Here is a 14,279-nt window from a genome sequence, read left to right on the forward strand (position 1 = left end):
CATTAGTTCAACACAAGCGCTCTGTGGAAACTTGTTTATTCGTTTTTCTCAGTTTGTTACCTGATTTATACTAAAGGTCCTGAGCCATTTTTAATGCAGAAGCAAATGACAGATTGATGACATCTCTCATGGTCAAAATAATGAAACGATCTAACAAAAATGTTAATGTAATTTAGACATTAAAATTTTTTTATGTTTTCTTTGAATTTTTTTTTCTCATTTTTTTATTAAAGATTTCCATCTCCTCCCCTCCTCCTCCGCCTTCCCTCCCCTCCCTTCCACCCATACCCCCACTTCACCCCTCTCCAAAGACAAAGAGCCATCAGGGTTCCCTTCACTATGTTCAGTCCATGGTCCTCCCAGCTCCCCCTAAGTCCAGGAAGTGAGCAACCAAACTGACAAGGCTCACAGTGAGCCCGTCCATGCATGGACATTAAAATTTTTAAAGAACTCATTTTTTAAAGAACTGTAGCCATGCTGTGTAAGACACACAGCTCACCTCTGCTTCACACGGGATACCACAAGAGGATGAGCAGTTTGGGTTTTCACAATTCTCAATGTCCTCTTTGGGAAAATAAAATTTTACTGTTTCAAAGTAAGGGGATAAAATAATGGAATAAAAATTACTTGCTGTTTTTCTGAGAAAATTCAAGCAAGCTTCAAATTGTCCACCTGAAACTGCAACATATATAAAATATTTATTCCACCCTCATATTTCTAACCAGCTTTCCTATTCATTCTTTGGCATGTGTAGCTTTAGAAATTTTCTTCTGGTCTTACTCCATTAACCACAACAAACATTAGCTGTGTTAGGAGAACTTTTCTACTAAAGTGATTAGGTAACTCCAGAAAGGTAAAATTTGTTATATAGAAAACAGTAACTTCTTAAATGAAAACAGTCACAGAGATTCTGCATGGTGGCACACACCACTACCCACACCTGGGAAGTGAAGTAGGAGGATCACAAGTTTGAAGTCAGACTGAGCTATACAGGGATACACTTGTCAGCAATAAAAAAAAGGACAAAAAGGAAGGAAGGCAGAAGCGTGAGAGAGAAGTAGGGAAGGCAAATTTCAGGTAGGGCTTCCCCAGGCCATGACTAACTTCTGTTTATTTTTGTTCATCTAATTTCAGGAAATAAATTTAAGCTTATAAAATTGGTAATAATATGAAAATCTTAATAGAATGAATATCTGTTCTGTAATGCATAACTGCAATGCAGTATCGACATAGAAGTGGTCTCAACACTCTGATACGACAGAAATAGTTATTCAATCTGTGGAATAGCACAAGAAACACAGAGGACGGAAGAAACAAAATATAATGGAAACCTCTAGAAGGCAGGGCGACGAATTTTTTCATTAGAATGTGATTGTGGTGTACATAATGAAATCCAAGTCATTATAAAAGCTGGAGTTAGGGATGGAAAAGAAAAACTATTGTTTAGAAAATAGCTTTCAGTCAAACGGATCTAAAAAAATAAAATAAATAAAATAAAATTAATGTCATCTTTTAGATGAAGGAACTAGAATTAAGGAAGAACAAAGAATGGGAGGATTACAGATAAGGGCGGGAGGAACACAGAGCTCAGCACCAGGCTTTTAGTATTGATTGTGCAGTCAGCACATGTGTGGGAGAAACAAGCACAGACCAGAGTGAAAGGGAGATCCATAAACAGTGAGCATTCTGTGAGAAGCACACAGGAACATAGAAAATGGCAGTCTGGTGGGAAATTTTTTTGCAGATAGGTATGATACCATTTGGTGTGTTCCAAGTGTATTTTCATGTGTTCCTTTGGGAGAGTAGGAAATAAGAATTATGCCCATCTAGAGCCATCAGAGAAGGGCTCAAAGAGAATCTCTAAGAGATGAATCCAAACTAAGGAGGAACTGAGTTCTTTATATGTCACCAGAGGGACAAGAAGTCAATATGTGATGTGTTTGGGGTATTTCTGATCAAACACAGAAAGAAAGTTATGATGAAAATGAAGAATAAGTTTATCTGCCCGCATATGAAAGGCAGCTCTCGCAATTATAGTGTCTGCGCTCTTGTCCACGAGCATTTTCTGATTTGCCTCGTATTTGCAGACTTGATGGTGGAGGCTCTCACCCCTGATGGTGCCAGGTCCTGAACAATGCCATTTCATGCTTCCTCCAAATGAAATCACATGGTGGTGTCAATGTCTTATAAATTGAAAGTATTAAATGAACCTATCTAAAGAAGAACAAAGTGTGCTTGATTTTTTGATGTTTGATTTCAGGTTGGCAAATTGATCAAAGAAGCTGCAGGGAAAAGCAATCTGAAGAGGGTCACCCTGGAGCTGGGGGGCAAGAGTCCTTGCATTGTGTTTGCAGATGCTGACTGTGAGTACAAGTCCCTTGTTAGCATCTCACCTTCTTCCTCCTGATGCCTGATGATGTCACGCATCACCTGGAGTCTCGCAGGTGACTTTGCTTCAAGGTGTAAGGAATTAAGTCTCGAGTCTGTGATCATTCTGCAAAGCCTTTGAATTGTTCCATATATTAGATAAATTACACAAAGATAAGATTCTGTCCTGTGTTGGAATAGCTTTCTCCTTCCCAGTGTCAATCTGAGGTAGTATAAATGTGCTGCATCTAGAATCTTGATGTGGTTTTGATAATACTGTATCATCGTATCTTTAATTGTGCAGAGGACATGAGATACTTGAGCCGATTGGAGCTGAAAGGAGTTTTGGTGCCAGAAATTTCATAATTTCTGTCTGCCTTCACTCAGGATCTTTTAGAAGAAGAATAAAGAATAATAGAGTTAAATAATATTCTGTTTAAATAATTTCTTCTTTTTTCCAATTAATGTTAGTGAAGTTGACATACATTGAGTTTATCATTTGTATGTGAACCTATCCATAAAATTCCAAACCATTCTGATTTTTACTAACAAATGAAATCCTCAGGCTACTCATTTAAAAGTAATTTCACTAAAATTAATGGTCTAGCATTTCTTTAATAGTTACATAATTACAATGAGACTATAAGCACAAATAGTTCATGAAGTTTGCTGTTGTAACTGTTGTGATCCTCACTGGAGATTTTAGAACTTATTTTCTAGTTACTGCACAGCACATGGCAAGGTCCCCAGTTTAGCATTCTCTAAAATGTCCTCACTACAACTGAAGCAGTAACTATGGGCTCACATGTTGCTTCAGAGGTTCTGAGGAAGTAGCAATAGGAGATTGTGACCCATCTCTCATGGGCACTGGGAACTCAATTCCAGTACACCAGCAGAGCCCCAAGTGCATTTCATCACTCAGCCATCTCTTCAGCGTGAGTGTATGTGCACATATACACATGTGTATGCTTTAGAAAACATTTCTGCTTTAATGTAAACGTTTCCTTTGCAGTGAACATGGCTGTTGAGTTTGCACACCATGGTGTGTTCTACCATCAAGGCCAATGTTGTGTTGCAGCATCTAGAATTTTTGTTGAGGAGTCAGTTTATGATGAGTTTGTGAAAAGGAGTGTTGAGCGAGCTAAGAAATATGTTCTTGGAAATCCTCTGACTGCAGGAATAAATCAAGGCCCTCAGGTAAGTATACAATGAAAAAAGACAACCATTTTCAATACAAGTGTAAAGAACTACTAGAACTCATTTTGATAACATTGACTTTACCTTTTAGCAATATGCTTTGCTAGTGGACATTATAATTCTGACCTTATTATGTTAAAAAGGCTAATTCCCAATAGTAAAGAAATCTTTTTAATTTTGTGTTGGCGAAAACCTTTTACATATGTAGAAACAGTTTAGGAATAATGCTGGGAATTAAACATGTAAAGATCTGAGAAGATATCCCAGTGGATAAAGCACTTGCCATGCAAGCATTAGTTCAGAGTTTGAATCCAGCACCCAGATAAAAACTGAATGTATGTGGTGGTTGACATTTAGCCCTAAAGTTCAGGAAATAAGGCAGGAATTTTCCAAGGCAAAGTGACTAACTAGAACAGTCAAACTCATAAGTTCTGAGTTCAGAGAGATAGCTTATACTGCTGTGCTTGCCAGTGAGTGCACACCACATACACATAACACACAAGAAGAGGAAAATTTGCCAATACTATCAGCTTCTTGCATTTTTCAATCTGTATGCTTTTTGATTCCTATTACAGTTCCCTCCAATTTTAGAATACTTCAGTTAGACGTATCTACATAACACCACAACTTAGCTTTATTGCCCAGTATGTAGCAATATCAGTGTCTTGGCTTTTAAAGCAACCCTTAAGGATTTCACAACAGAACACAAATGATGAGATGATCTTTGAGGAATGTTCTTTGGAATATTGCTCACTGAAGATTTTGGAGAAACAAGTTGACATTATACCATGCCAAATTTTCTTAATTAAGGGCTAATAGCAGCTAGCATTTACTCTAACAAAGTGTAGAGACTGAGTTTAAGTGTAGTTAGAAAGCACATCTGACAAGCTTTTCTAGGTAATGATTCTGTGTCCAAGATCCAGTGAACTGTCTGCTTTTAAGAAAGGGCATCTTCGCTGGGCGGTGGTGGCACACGCCTTTAATCCAAGCACTCGGGGTGGCAGAGGCAGGCGGATCTCTGAGTTGGAGGCCAGCCTGGTCTACAAGAGCTAGTTCCAGGACAGGCTCTAGAAACTACAGGGAAACCCTGTCTCGAAAAACAACAACAAAAAAAAAAAAGAAGCCATATAACCCTGCCAGAGATACACACCGAAACCTTGCCAGTAGGCCACGAGCCTCATGGTAAAATATAAAATAATGGAGATGGGTTAGTTCTAGATATAAGAGCTAGCTAGCAATATGTTTTAGTAAGTGAACAAGCAGTGTTCTAAATAATATAGTTTCTGTGTGAATATTTTGGGATTAAGCATCCGGGAACCAACAAGTAGCCACTCTCCTTACTACAATTCCCTCTCTGAAAAATAAAGGTCTCCCATAGTCAAAAACACCTGCTTCTAATGTGACATACTCACTGGACCCAGATCAAAGTCCTCCTTTTCCCGTCCCTTCTTTATCTCAGTAAGGACTAAGTTTTCAGGTGTATGTGTTAAATCATTATCACATTTCTTCCAAGGCGAATATACATGACAGATGTGTGAAAGGTCCGTGTATTTCCACCTTGCCAGTCGCTGTGCTTAGTAAATGTACTAAATTTACAAACCCTTACATTTTCTCCCCAAAAACTTCACAGGGAAAACACACCTGAGGATAGGCAGAATGAGCTGAACCTCTGCTGAACTGACTTGAGGGTATCCTGGATGTTAGAGTTGTTGAATGCAGCGATTCTCTACCTGTGGGTCGTGACAATCGGAAAACACATATTTCTTGTGGTCTTAGGAAGTGCGTCATCATTCAGTAGCAAAACTGCAGTTATGAAGTAACCAGAAAAATAAATTTGTGGCTGGGGGTTCCTAAGACTATCAAAAGTACGTGTTTTCCAATGGTTGCCACTCACATATTGAGGACCACTGATACAATGGCTTTCATTTACTTTCCTTCTCCCTATGATTTCTTTCAACTAGATTGACAAGGAACAACATGATAAAATACTTGATCTCATTGAGAGTGGGAAGAAAGAAGGAGCCAAACTGGAGTGTGGTGGTGGACGCTGGGGGAACAAAGGCTTCTTTGTTCAGCCCACAGTGTTCACCAATGTTTCGGATGAGATGCGTATCGCCAAAGAGGAGGTAATGGTGCTACTCTACATGATTCCGTTTCTGAGCCTGTCATGTTCTTCTGTATTTAACCCGTGTCCCTCTAAAACCCACAGCTCCTTGAATAGTGTTCCCCTGAAGTGCTTGATGGTAAACCCTTAAGTAATTTGAGATCAAGAATGATCAGTGAGGAAGCCAATGGTCTACAAATAGTTTATGTCACACACAGAACAAAGTCCACAGCAGCTTCTCTAGGTGCCTCATTCAGAGTCTTACAGGAATGGGAAATGGACCTGTCATTTGTCAAAACAGAAACAAATGTGCACACCATTGCATTACATATGCCAGGCACTGAACAACATACTCTGGATGATCTCAGTTATGCAAAACAACAGATAAATAAACAAACAAATAAGTACATAAGTAAATGAAAATAAAAAGTCAAACTTTCAGAGACAGAGTGGACTGACTTTGTATGGGAATTGAAAATGAGTCCGGAGGGGTGCAATCTGATGGTACCCAGGTATTCAATGAATAATTAAGAGGAGCTAGTTTGTGATTAACATGGTAGCTAATATACATCATGAGTCTGAGGATTTTTAATATATGCAGAGATATTAGCATTTGTCTTGGACAATGACAATGACATGTACTACTCTACAAGAAGAAGATACAGTGACTCAAAGGCAATCATAATTTAAATATATGTCCCTGTTACGGCAGGGGATCTGAGAGGCTATTATCATTACCTACACAATGTCAGCAAATAAGGAGAATGGGGGACTATTTAGCTGTGCCCGAAATAAATATAAAGAACAGAATAAAAACATCGTATGTGGCGTATACAATACACTTAGATAGTGTGCGTCATTTCAGTCCTAACTGCATTTGCATGTCTGCACTTACTGGCCATTCTCTGTGATTAGAGCTATTGTTCTTGTAGACCTTGGTTAACATGGATGAGAAGGACAGTAAAGCAGAAAGTAATCTTCATTCAAGAAGCATTTACTGACCTCCTATAATGCGCTCACTAGAATAGCTCATCTGCTGCTTCGAAATAGGAGACCAAAGCCTAGATTGTGTCAGTTAAGTTGCTACAACTTGCAGCAAATCTACCATAGCCTTGCTCCAGTTGTTTTCCCTTTCCAGTAGTCACACCATTTTGCTTCCCAGTTACAGGGTCATGAGAGAGTTTAGAACCCCAGGGTCTGCCCCAGCCTTCAGGGAGGTGCCACTAACTCCTCCATGACACTCCAATAGGCTCAGAACCAGAAAACCTTTTGACACCTGAGTTTTTGCCCACCATGCTCATATTTCCCAGGAGAGTATACTAACAATCCAAGAGCTCTCTTTTTTATTTAAGTTTTATTTATAACTTTTCAAAGTACAAAAGCTTAATAGCACTGAGAAAACACAGTTGTTTCTTCTTACCTGTGCGGTGAGATATAGACTGAGTTGTGTGTGGGATTTATTAACTAGATTCCAGCAAAAGTGAAAGACTGGCTCACACTAGAATAATCAAGTGTGAGGGTGGCCACTGCTAGGGACCTCTGGCTTTAGTGTAGATTAGTTCCAGAGTTAGGCTACGACTAAGGAGTCATTTTGTTCAGTTCTGGTGCATAGCTTTCAGTGTGACACTGAGGAATAAAAATCTGTGTTATATTGCACAGTATTTATAATCATGGAATGATATAAACATAATCAAATGGATGATATTTAAATCAATGACACACTGGTGTTCAAAGCATAAACATTGTTCTCAATCATTATCTATTTGTTACTCTTAGAGCACAGGACTGCTTTCTTGATCATGCTGTCTTGTACAGTAACTTGAGCAACGAAGAAAACTAGGCTTAGATGTATCCAAAGAAATGATACACTTAGTGATTTGCTGTTTGGTCCTTACATTTTGGGCCACTCTGTCACAGCATGTAAGAATCAATGCTGCATGATGATTGGTGTGTGCTGTTTGGTCCTTACATTTTGGGCCACTCTGTCACAGCATGTAAGAATCAATGCTGCATGATGATTGGTGTGTGCTCCACAGAGACAATCACCCATGATCACATGTCTCCATGTTCACTGACCATGGTCGTCTGTTTTGATCCTTATACACAGGTCTAAAGTGAGAGACCTTAGCCCATGGAGAATGGCTTCTAGGGAAGCATATGTAGTGTATTTAAAGCACATGTACTGTATATACTGTTAATCTATTTTTGTGTTATTTGTGTGTAGATATTTGGACCAGTGCAGCAAATCATGAAGTTTAAATCTATAGATGATGTGATCAAGAGAGCGAACAATACTTCCTATGGCCTGGCAGCTGGAGTCTTCACAAAAGACCTGGATAAGGCCGTCACTGTGTCTTCTGCTCTGCAGGCCGGGGTAGTGTGGTAAGTGCATCTGAAGTAAGCTGTGCCCTTCCTGTATCAGCCACATGTGCAGCTGCGTTGGCCTCCTTCAGACTGAAATTATCAAACCAACTAGAAAAGTAATTGTCTTATTTTTTAAGCCAAATTAACTTTATCCAACTTTTTCAAGTTACCTCTCTAAAACATTTTATGCATGTTACTTTGTACATTGTCAAAATTACTACATAATTTCAAGGTATGGAGTACTATTTTGAGCAGCGGAGGTAAAAATTGTTGTGTTCAAGTTTAACTAAGTTAGGATAATGTTCTGGTGCCTTATGTATGTGGAAAGTTATTACTGTTGCTGATGTTGTCTTTATTATATTCCACAATGAATACTAGACCTTGTGCCCTGTAGATCTATGCAAGTGCTCTAGCCCTCAGAACTGTCTCCAGTTTTAATATATATATATGTATATATATTATATATAAATTATATATATATATATATATATAAATTATATATAGTTAGTTAGTTAGTTAGACTTGAACAATTTGAGTTGTGAGTTGCTGAGTCTGTCCTTGAACTCACTCTTTGGTTCAGATTAGCTTTGAACTTATCATGTTCTTGCTTCAGGGTCATGAGTAAGTTGGATCCTGGGTTTGCATCCTAGGCAAGGTGGTGCTCAGCTTGTATATTAGGGTATTTTTTGTATAGTAAATTCTTATTCTATAATTTTTATGTCATTTTTAGAGGAACATAATAAATTTGTGAAGCAATTTTTTCTCACTTTTGACCATCTGTCTTCGGTTTTTATAGTTTAACTTAAATGATTCTCAGCTGTGCCTCTCAAACTGCTGCTTTGCCCAGCCAGCTCTGTACCCTGGACTGTTTCCTTTTTCTCATCAAGATTCCTTCCCTCAGTCCTAGCAATAGTGCAGGTTTATTTCCCTTCTCTCACCTAATCCAGTTAAGGAAAATCAGGCATCAAAATGCATCTTAAAAACACAACTAAGCAATTCTTTACCCTCCTTCCTGCTTGAAAAATCTTTCCTTCCATCAAAGAAAGTCACCAGTTAGTCACTAATAACTCAAAATTGCAATCTATTTCTTATTTCATCATTTAAGCTACCTAAAAGCTGTTATTTATTAACCATATCTGTGGTAAAAGCAGGAACTTGCTGAGGTTAAGGAACTCATGGAGACCTTGCAACGATTAGCATAGTGAGAGCCAGGCCATTGCACCCTCGAATAAGTCCTCTTAAATCAGGCACACAAACAGACACTCTAAATAATAAACAGACAGGCAGGCAGGCAGGCAGGCAGGCAGGCAGACAGACAGACAGACAGACAGACAGACAGACAGACAGATAGATAGATAGACAAATTTTACAGAAATAGGGAAGTGGAGCTAGAGAGTTGACTCACCAATGAGGAGAAGTTTCTGCTCTTGCCGATGATCCAAACTCAGCTCTCAGCACTCAAGTTGGGCATCTCATGACAACCTGGAACTGCACACTTCTTTTCCTGGCACATTGGCTCCTCCCTTTGCTGTAATTCAGATGAATCTATTTTTATAATTATTGACACTAATAGTGGTACCATTTATTTGTTCCTAGGTAATGTATGTGTTTGCTTTCTGCCTTGTAAATTATAACACTGCTTTTTCCCCTCCCCCCAATAGGTATACGATACTGAATAATAGAGTTCTTTTTTTTTTTAATAATAGAGTTTTTAAGAGACCCCTGAGTCTTTCCATTCCAACTTTGTAATCATGGGGTAAGTTAAGCATTATTTGTAACATCCCTTTCTTCCTTGCTTCAGGGTAAACTGCTACATGGTCTTGTCAGCCCAGTGCCCCTTCGGTGGATTCAAGATGTCTGGAAATGGACGTGAACTGTAAGTAAAACCTTGTATTACAAGCATATTTTTGTAATAAGGATTGTCACTCCAAGGAGACTGATCCATTTTCACCATTTTAAGTGAAGTATGCCTGAATTCTTCCTTAGAGTTTCTTACTACAGAATATCATTTAAAATTTTGGAAGTACTACCAAGGTGCAGAAGAGGAACCGCAGAAGGAGTATACTTTGTTAAGGTCTTTTTGTTCATAAGGGACTGTGCTAAGTATCCACCGTGATAACTAAATTGTTGAATGCTTCTAGTATTGTCTATGATATAATTGACTATAGGCCATTAGGGAAAAAATTTTAGAAGGTAAAAGAATAAACCGGTAATCTAGGAATGCATTTAAATAAATGTGGGAACATTCTAGGTCTTTAAATATAGCACTAAAATGCATTAAAGTTGTCTTATCCCAAAATAATATGCTTCTGGTGACATTTACCTAAAAACTGGTGCTTTTGTTAAGGAGTTTGCTGAAAAATGTCTCCAGAGAAGTGACTTTGACTAATGACTCTCAAGAATTAGACTTAGTATCTGGGAGACAGATGCAGGCAGATCTCTGTGATTTCAAAGCCAGAATGGTTTACATAGTGAGTTCAAGTTGTCATCCAGGATTATATAGTGAGTCCCAGGCTCTCCAGGATTACATAGTGAAATCTTGTCTCAAAAAGAAAGAAAGAAAGAAAGAAAGAAAGAAAGAAAGAAAGAAAGAAAGAAAGAAAGAAAAGAAAAGAAAAAGAAAAGAAAAATAAAAAAGGAAGAAAAACAATTAAATCAGATAAAAAAAACAGGGCCCCAAAAAGCCAAAATTAAGGATATGCAGTTCCTAATTCGTTCAGTGGTATCCAGGAAGCCCATGACTTGCTTTCTGACTCTGTGGTCATTGCTGGCACTGGGATAGGTGGCACGGCAAAAGTCTAGCTCTTGGTAATTCTACTCACTTCACATTTACTTACTTTATCTTGGGAATGTTCCATATTTAATCTCTCTGTACTTCACAGGGTATTTCTCTTTTTCAGTCAATCAATAAAAATGAGAACAAGGAGACATTCTTAAACAACGTGCTTAAAACAAGAACTGGAATTACTTTTTATTTTACTTGATTATATTTATCAACTCAAGCAATTTCCCTACGTCATTGTTAAAGTTAATTTTTGGCACAGAAGGGAGAGCACTGATACTAAAGCCTTTTCACGTCTCCCATGGGCTGTGATGAGAAGCGTGAGATCATGCAGAAGTTTAGTGGAAATGCAGTCAAAGACGTCATCCAGAGCTGGGCACGACGATCAGCAGCATGTGATAAAATGACCAGCTGATGTAGGCAGTGAGGATTTAGAAGCCCAGAACTCGTAAGGCCTGGAAAGCACAGACCTCATAAGGCATAAGGCATAGACGTCCTGAGCTAAAAAGAACCATAAGCAGTTATTCCTGTGTTCTGTGTTGGAAAATGTATCTGTACACAAACCTAATAGTGTCAGCTTCGAAATGAACAATATTACACATATGATTCTCCAGTGAGTGCCAAGTGAGATTGCAGCTCTAAAGAGAATGGAAAACAATTTGGCCAAAATAATGGGCTAAAATATCTACCTCTTCCAGATAAAACACTTATGAAAATACTATCTTTTAATAGAATTTAGAGAGTTGAATTGAAGTCCTATAATTACTGTGAAAAGGCATTCTCATTGAAGCCTTCAAGAAGAATTTTCAAAACTTTATTCAGAGTCATTAATATAAGGAGATTGTGACTCTAGGCAGGATAAGACATCCTCTATATACACAGGAGAAGTCTTCAGGAGCAGCGCTGAGTAAGAAGGACCAAAATCCTTCTCCTCTACAAACCTGTGTGTGCATAGGTGTTATAATGTAGAGAATGGTCCTAACAGCATGCAATTTATCTTCTTACCAAAACAATTCAGAGTATAGCTGAGCGCAATCCTCCTAGATAAATCATCCACCAGGTGGAATGAAACCAAAATTTCCAAAATTGGTCCGGGGCAAAACCCTGATTAAATGTTACTTTGGTACCTACAGATATTGACTTGTCTCAGCCGCTGTTCACTTGGGGTTGGCTTAGAAGTTTCCAGGGTGTATTAGGTAAAATTGATTAATAGAGAAAGTCAACCTCTGCTGAAATCCCAAGAGCCTGACTCAGGCCACTCTAGTTTCTTTTCTCTCTAAAAAGATATACAATCCAGCTAAAAGGTAGAAAGACTGGGTGCTTGTTTTGCCAAGAATCAAAGATCCTGTTAAAACTACAGCATCAGAAGAGAACCCAGGATGAAAGTAGATCTTGGTGGTTTTCTACCTGCTCAGCCCTTCTGCAGCAATGCAGATGGTGAGTGCAGGCTTTGGTGTAGCTGGCAGTTTCGTCTACTGATATTCAGTGATCATACAGTGCAACGGCAGCTACACCTCTCTTACTTGGTAATCTCACAAAATCCGACCACGTTGAATTACGATTTGGAAAATTATTTATGTGGTCAAGTAGAGTAATGGAAGCAATGGATATTTTCTGTAAAACTAAGGAGATTTCTGAATTATTTAAAAGAAAAGACATTTAAAATACTGCTCTCCGCTGGGGAGTTTATATTTGGTCATCAAGCTTATGGTAAGCTAACAACCATATGTACTATACTGTAGTTAGTAAATATTTTACTTTGTCCCTACTCAGATAAGAAAAAGAAAACCCTTGTACCAAATTACCAGGGATTATATTTGACGTTCACTGTAATACGCAATCATGTTTATGTATGCAATTTTCTTTCCTCCTTAGGGGTGAGCATGGCATTTATGAATACACTGAGCTCAAGACAGTCGCAATGAAAATATCTCAGAAGAACTCATAGAGAAGCCAGCAGAGTGAAGAGAAATCCTTCAGCAATTGGCCACATCTCCTATAGTCACCAGTAGAGTGGTGTTCTCCTTTAACTCTTTCTTCTATTGATTTCTTAAACATAAGCGATTCATCAGTATTAATGTCACACGTAGAAAACTTGTAGCTTAATCTGAAAGAATCATTGGCCTTCTAATATGTGACCCTAATTCGTGTTCCATATGAATAGGATAGATTTAGGTGCACGCTCTCTGTGACTCTGTCATGATCAGGTGCTTTCCAGTGTAGATACTTGTTTAGGATATTTACTTGGTAAGGAGAACCAGTAGAGATTTAAACTCTGTCCTTCAGTGACCCCTTGAATTACTCAACACACATAATGACCGCAGAGTAAGTTACTCTGTTCCCTGTGGTTATCCCCACTAAGTGTGGTGAAATGTTTTCTAGAATGTCATGCCTGCTTGTCAAATGAAATTCCTAGTTGTAATTAGAATGTAAAACTTAATAAAGGCACCCTTGCATGATTTTGTTTGTCTGTAATTATTTTGGTATAAGTTTGGGCTATGGCAATAAACTCTACTGGTCAGTCAAAAGCAGTATTAAATTGAGTGAAAGCATGCAACGCAAAACAAGAACAAATAAACAAAAAATTTACTTCTCAGAAGAATTCTTGAAATAGTTGACATATAGTAGAGACAAACATGATTAGTAACTGATTTCCAAATGCCTTAAAATTCTGAGCAGATGTGCCGTCCCACTAATACTTAAGAACTGTCATCTCAAGGTGGTTTATTTCTGGAAAGCAAACACAATACACCGGCAAAACAAAATACCCTGGCATAGCAAAATAAGGGAGTGCATAATGGAACTGAGGCTTTTGAAACCCTGCATTCAGTAATGTGCAAAAAGGTAGAGATGAATTCTGAGGGAACAGGGAATAACTTCATGAAGGAATTCAACTAGAAATGACTCTTAACAACAAGCTAATTTTCAGGGCATAAAGGGAAAGAAATATCATTTTCTAGTATTATCAGTTATTAAAAAGAGCAGAAACATTCTATCGTGTGCTCTTCTTCAGTTTGCAACTCTATACTGAGCTTAGAGTACAGATTCAGAGAAGTCCTCTAACTGCTTAGCTTTGTTTTATGATGATATTTTCCTAAATCTATTTTAGTCATGAGCTTGCCTTTCTGCTTGCCTTCTTTAACACTAAGCTTATTCAGGCAGCCTTGTTAGAAGGCGCTGTGGGAAACATTGCTGCTGGAAGAGGGAGCACACTGAGATCATAAGGTCCTCTGAGATGATGCCTCCTTTGTAGTCCCACGTATGCCCTCAAAGTAGGACCTTATCCTTCTAGCCTGTGCTCCCATGTGGAACGCAAGGTGGGCTAAAATAAAATCAAGAGTATTGTGTGCTTTGGTGTGTGTATTCTAAAATGTTCTTAGTTTGGCGACTTAAAATTTAAAAGTTAGAGATCTCTAGACCATCACTTTCCAGATTCTGATCACAAATAAGACAGTTTATCATGGT

At 38.3% G+C, this 14,279-nt stretch overlaps 1 protein-coding gene across 1 annotated transcript in view; it reads left to right on the plus strand.

Moving 5' to 3' along the window:
• Positions 1-13,273, plus strand: part of LOC119812513 (retinal dehydrogenase 1) — a 38,940-nt gene extending 25,667 nt beyond the window's left edge. The window contains exons 8-13 of the mRNA XM_038327241.2: positions 2,261-2,363; positions 3,380-3,564; positions 5,526-5,690; positions 7,893-8,050; positions 9,834-9,908; positions 12,690-13,273. Of these exons, the coding sequence (XP_038183169.1) occupies positions 2,261-2,363; positions 3,380-3,564; positions 5,526-5,690; positions 7,893-8,050; positions 9,834-9,908; positions 12,690-12,762 (759 nt within the window). The 3' untranslated portion in view covers positions 12,763-13,273. The remainder of the gene's footprint in view (positions 1-2,260; positions 2,364-3,379; positions 3,565-5,525; positions 5,691-7,892; positions 8,051-9,833; positions 9,909-12,689) is intronic.
• Positions 13,274-14,279: the final 1,006 nt, after the last annotated feature.

The sequence above is a fragment of the Arvicola amphibius genome, chromosome 1 (assembly GCF_903992535.2).
Source record: "Arvicola amphibius chromosome 1, mArvAmp1.2, whole genome shotgun sequence".
Lineage (NCBI taxonomy): Eukaryota > Metazoa > Chordata > Mammalia > Rodentia > Cricetidae > Arvicola > Arvicola amphibius.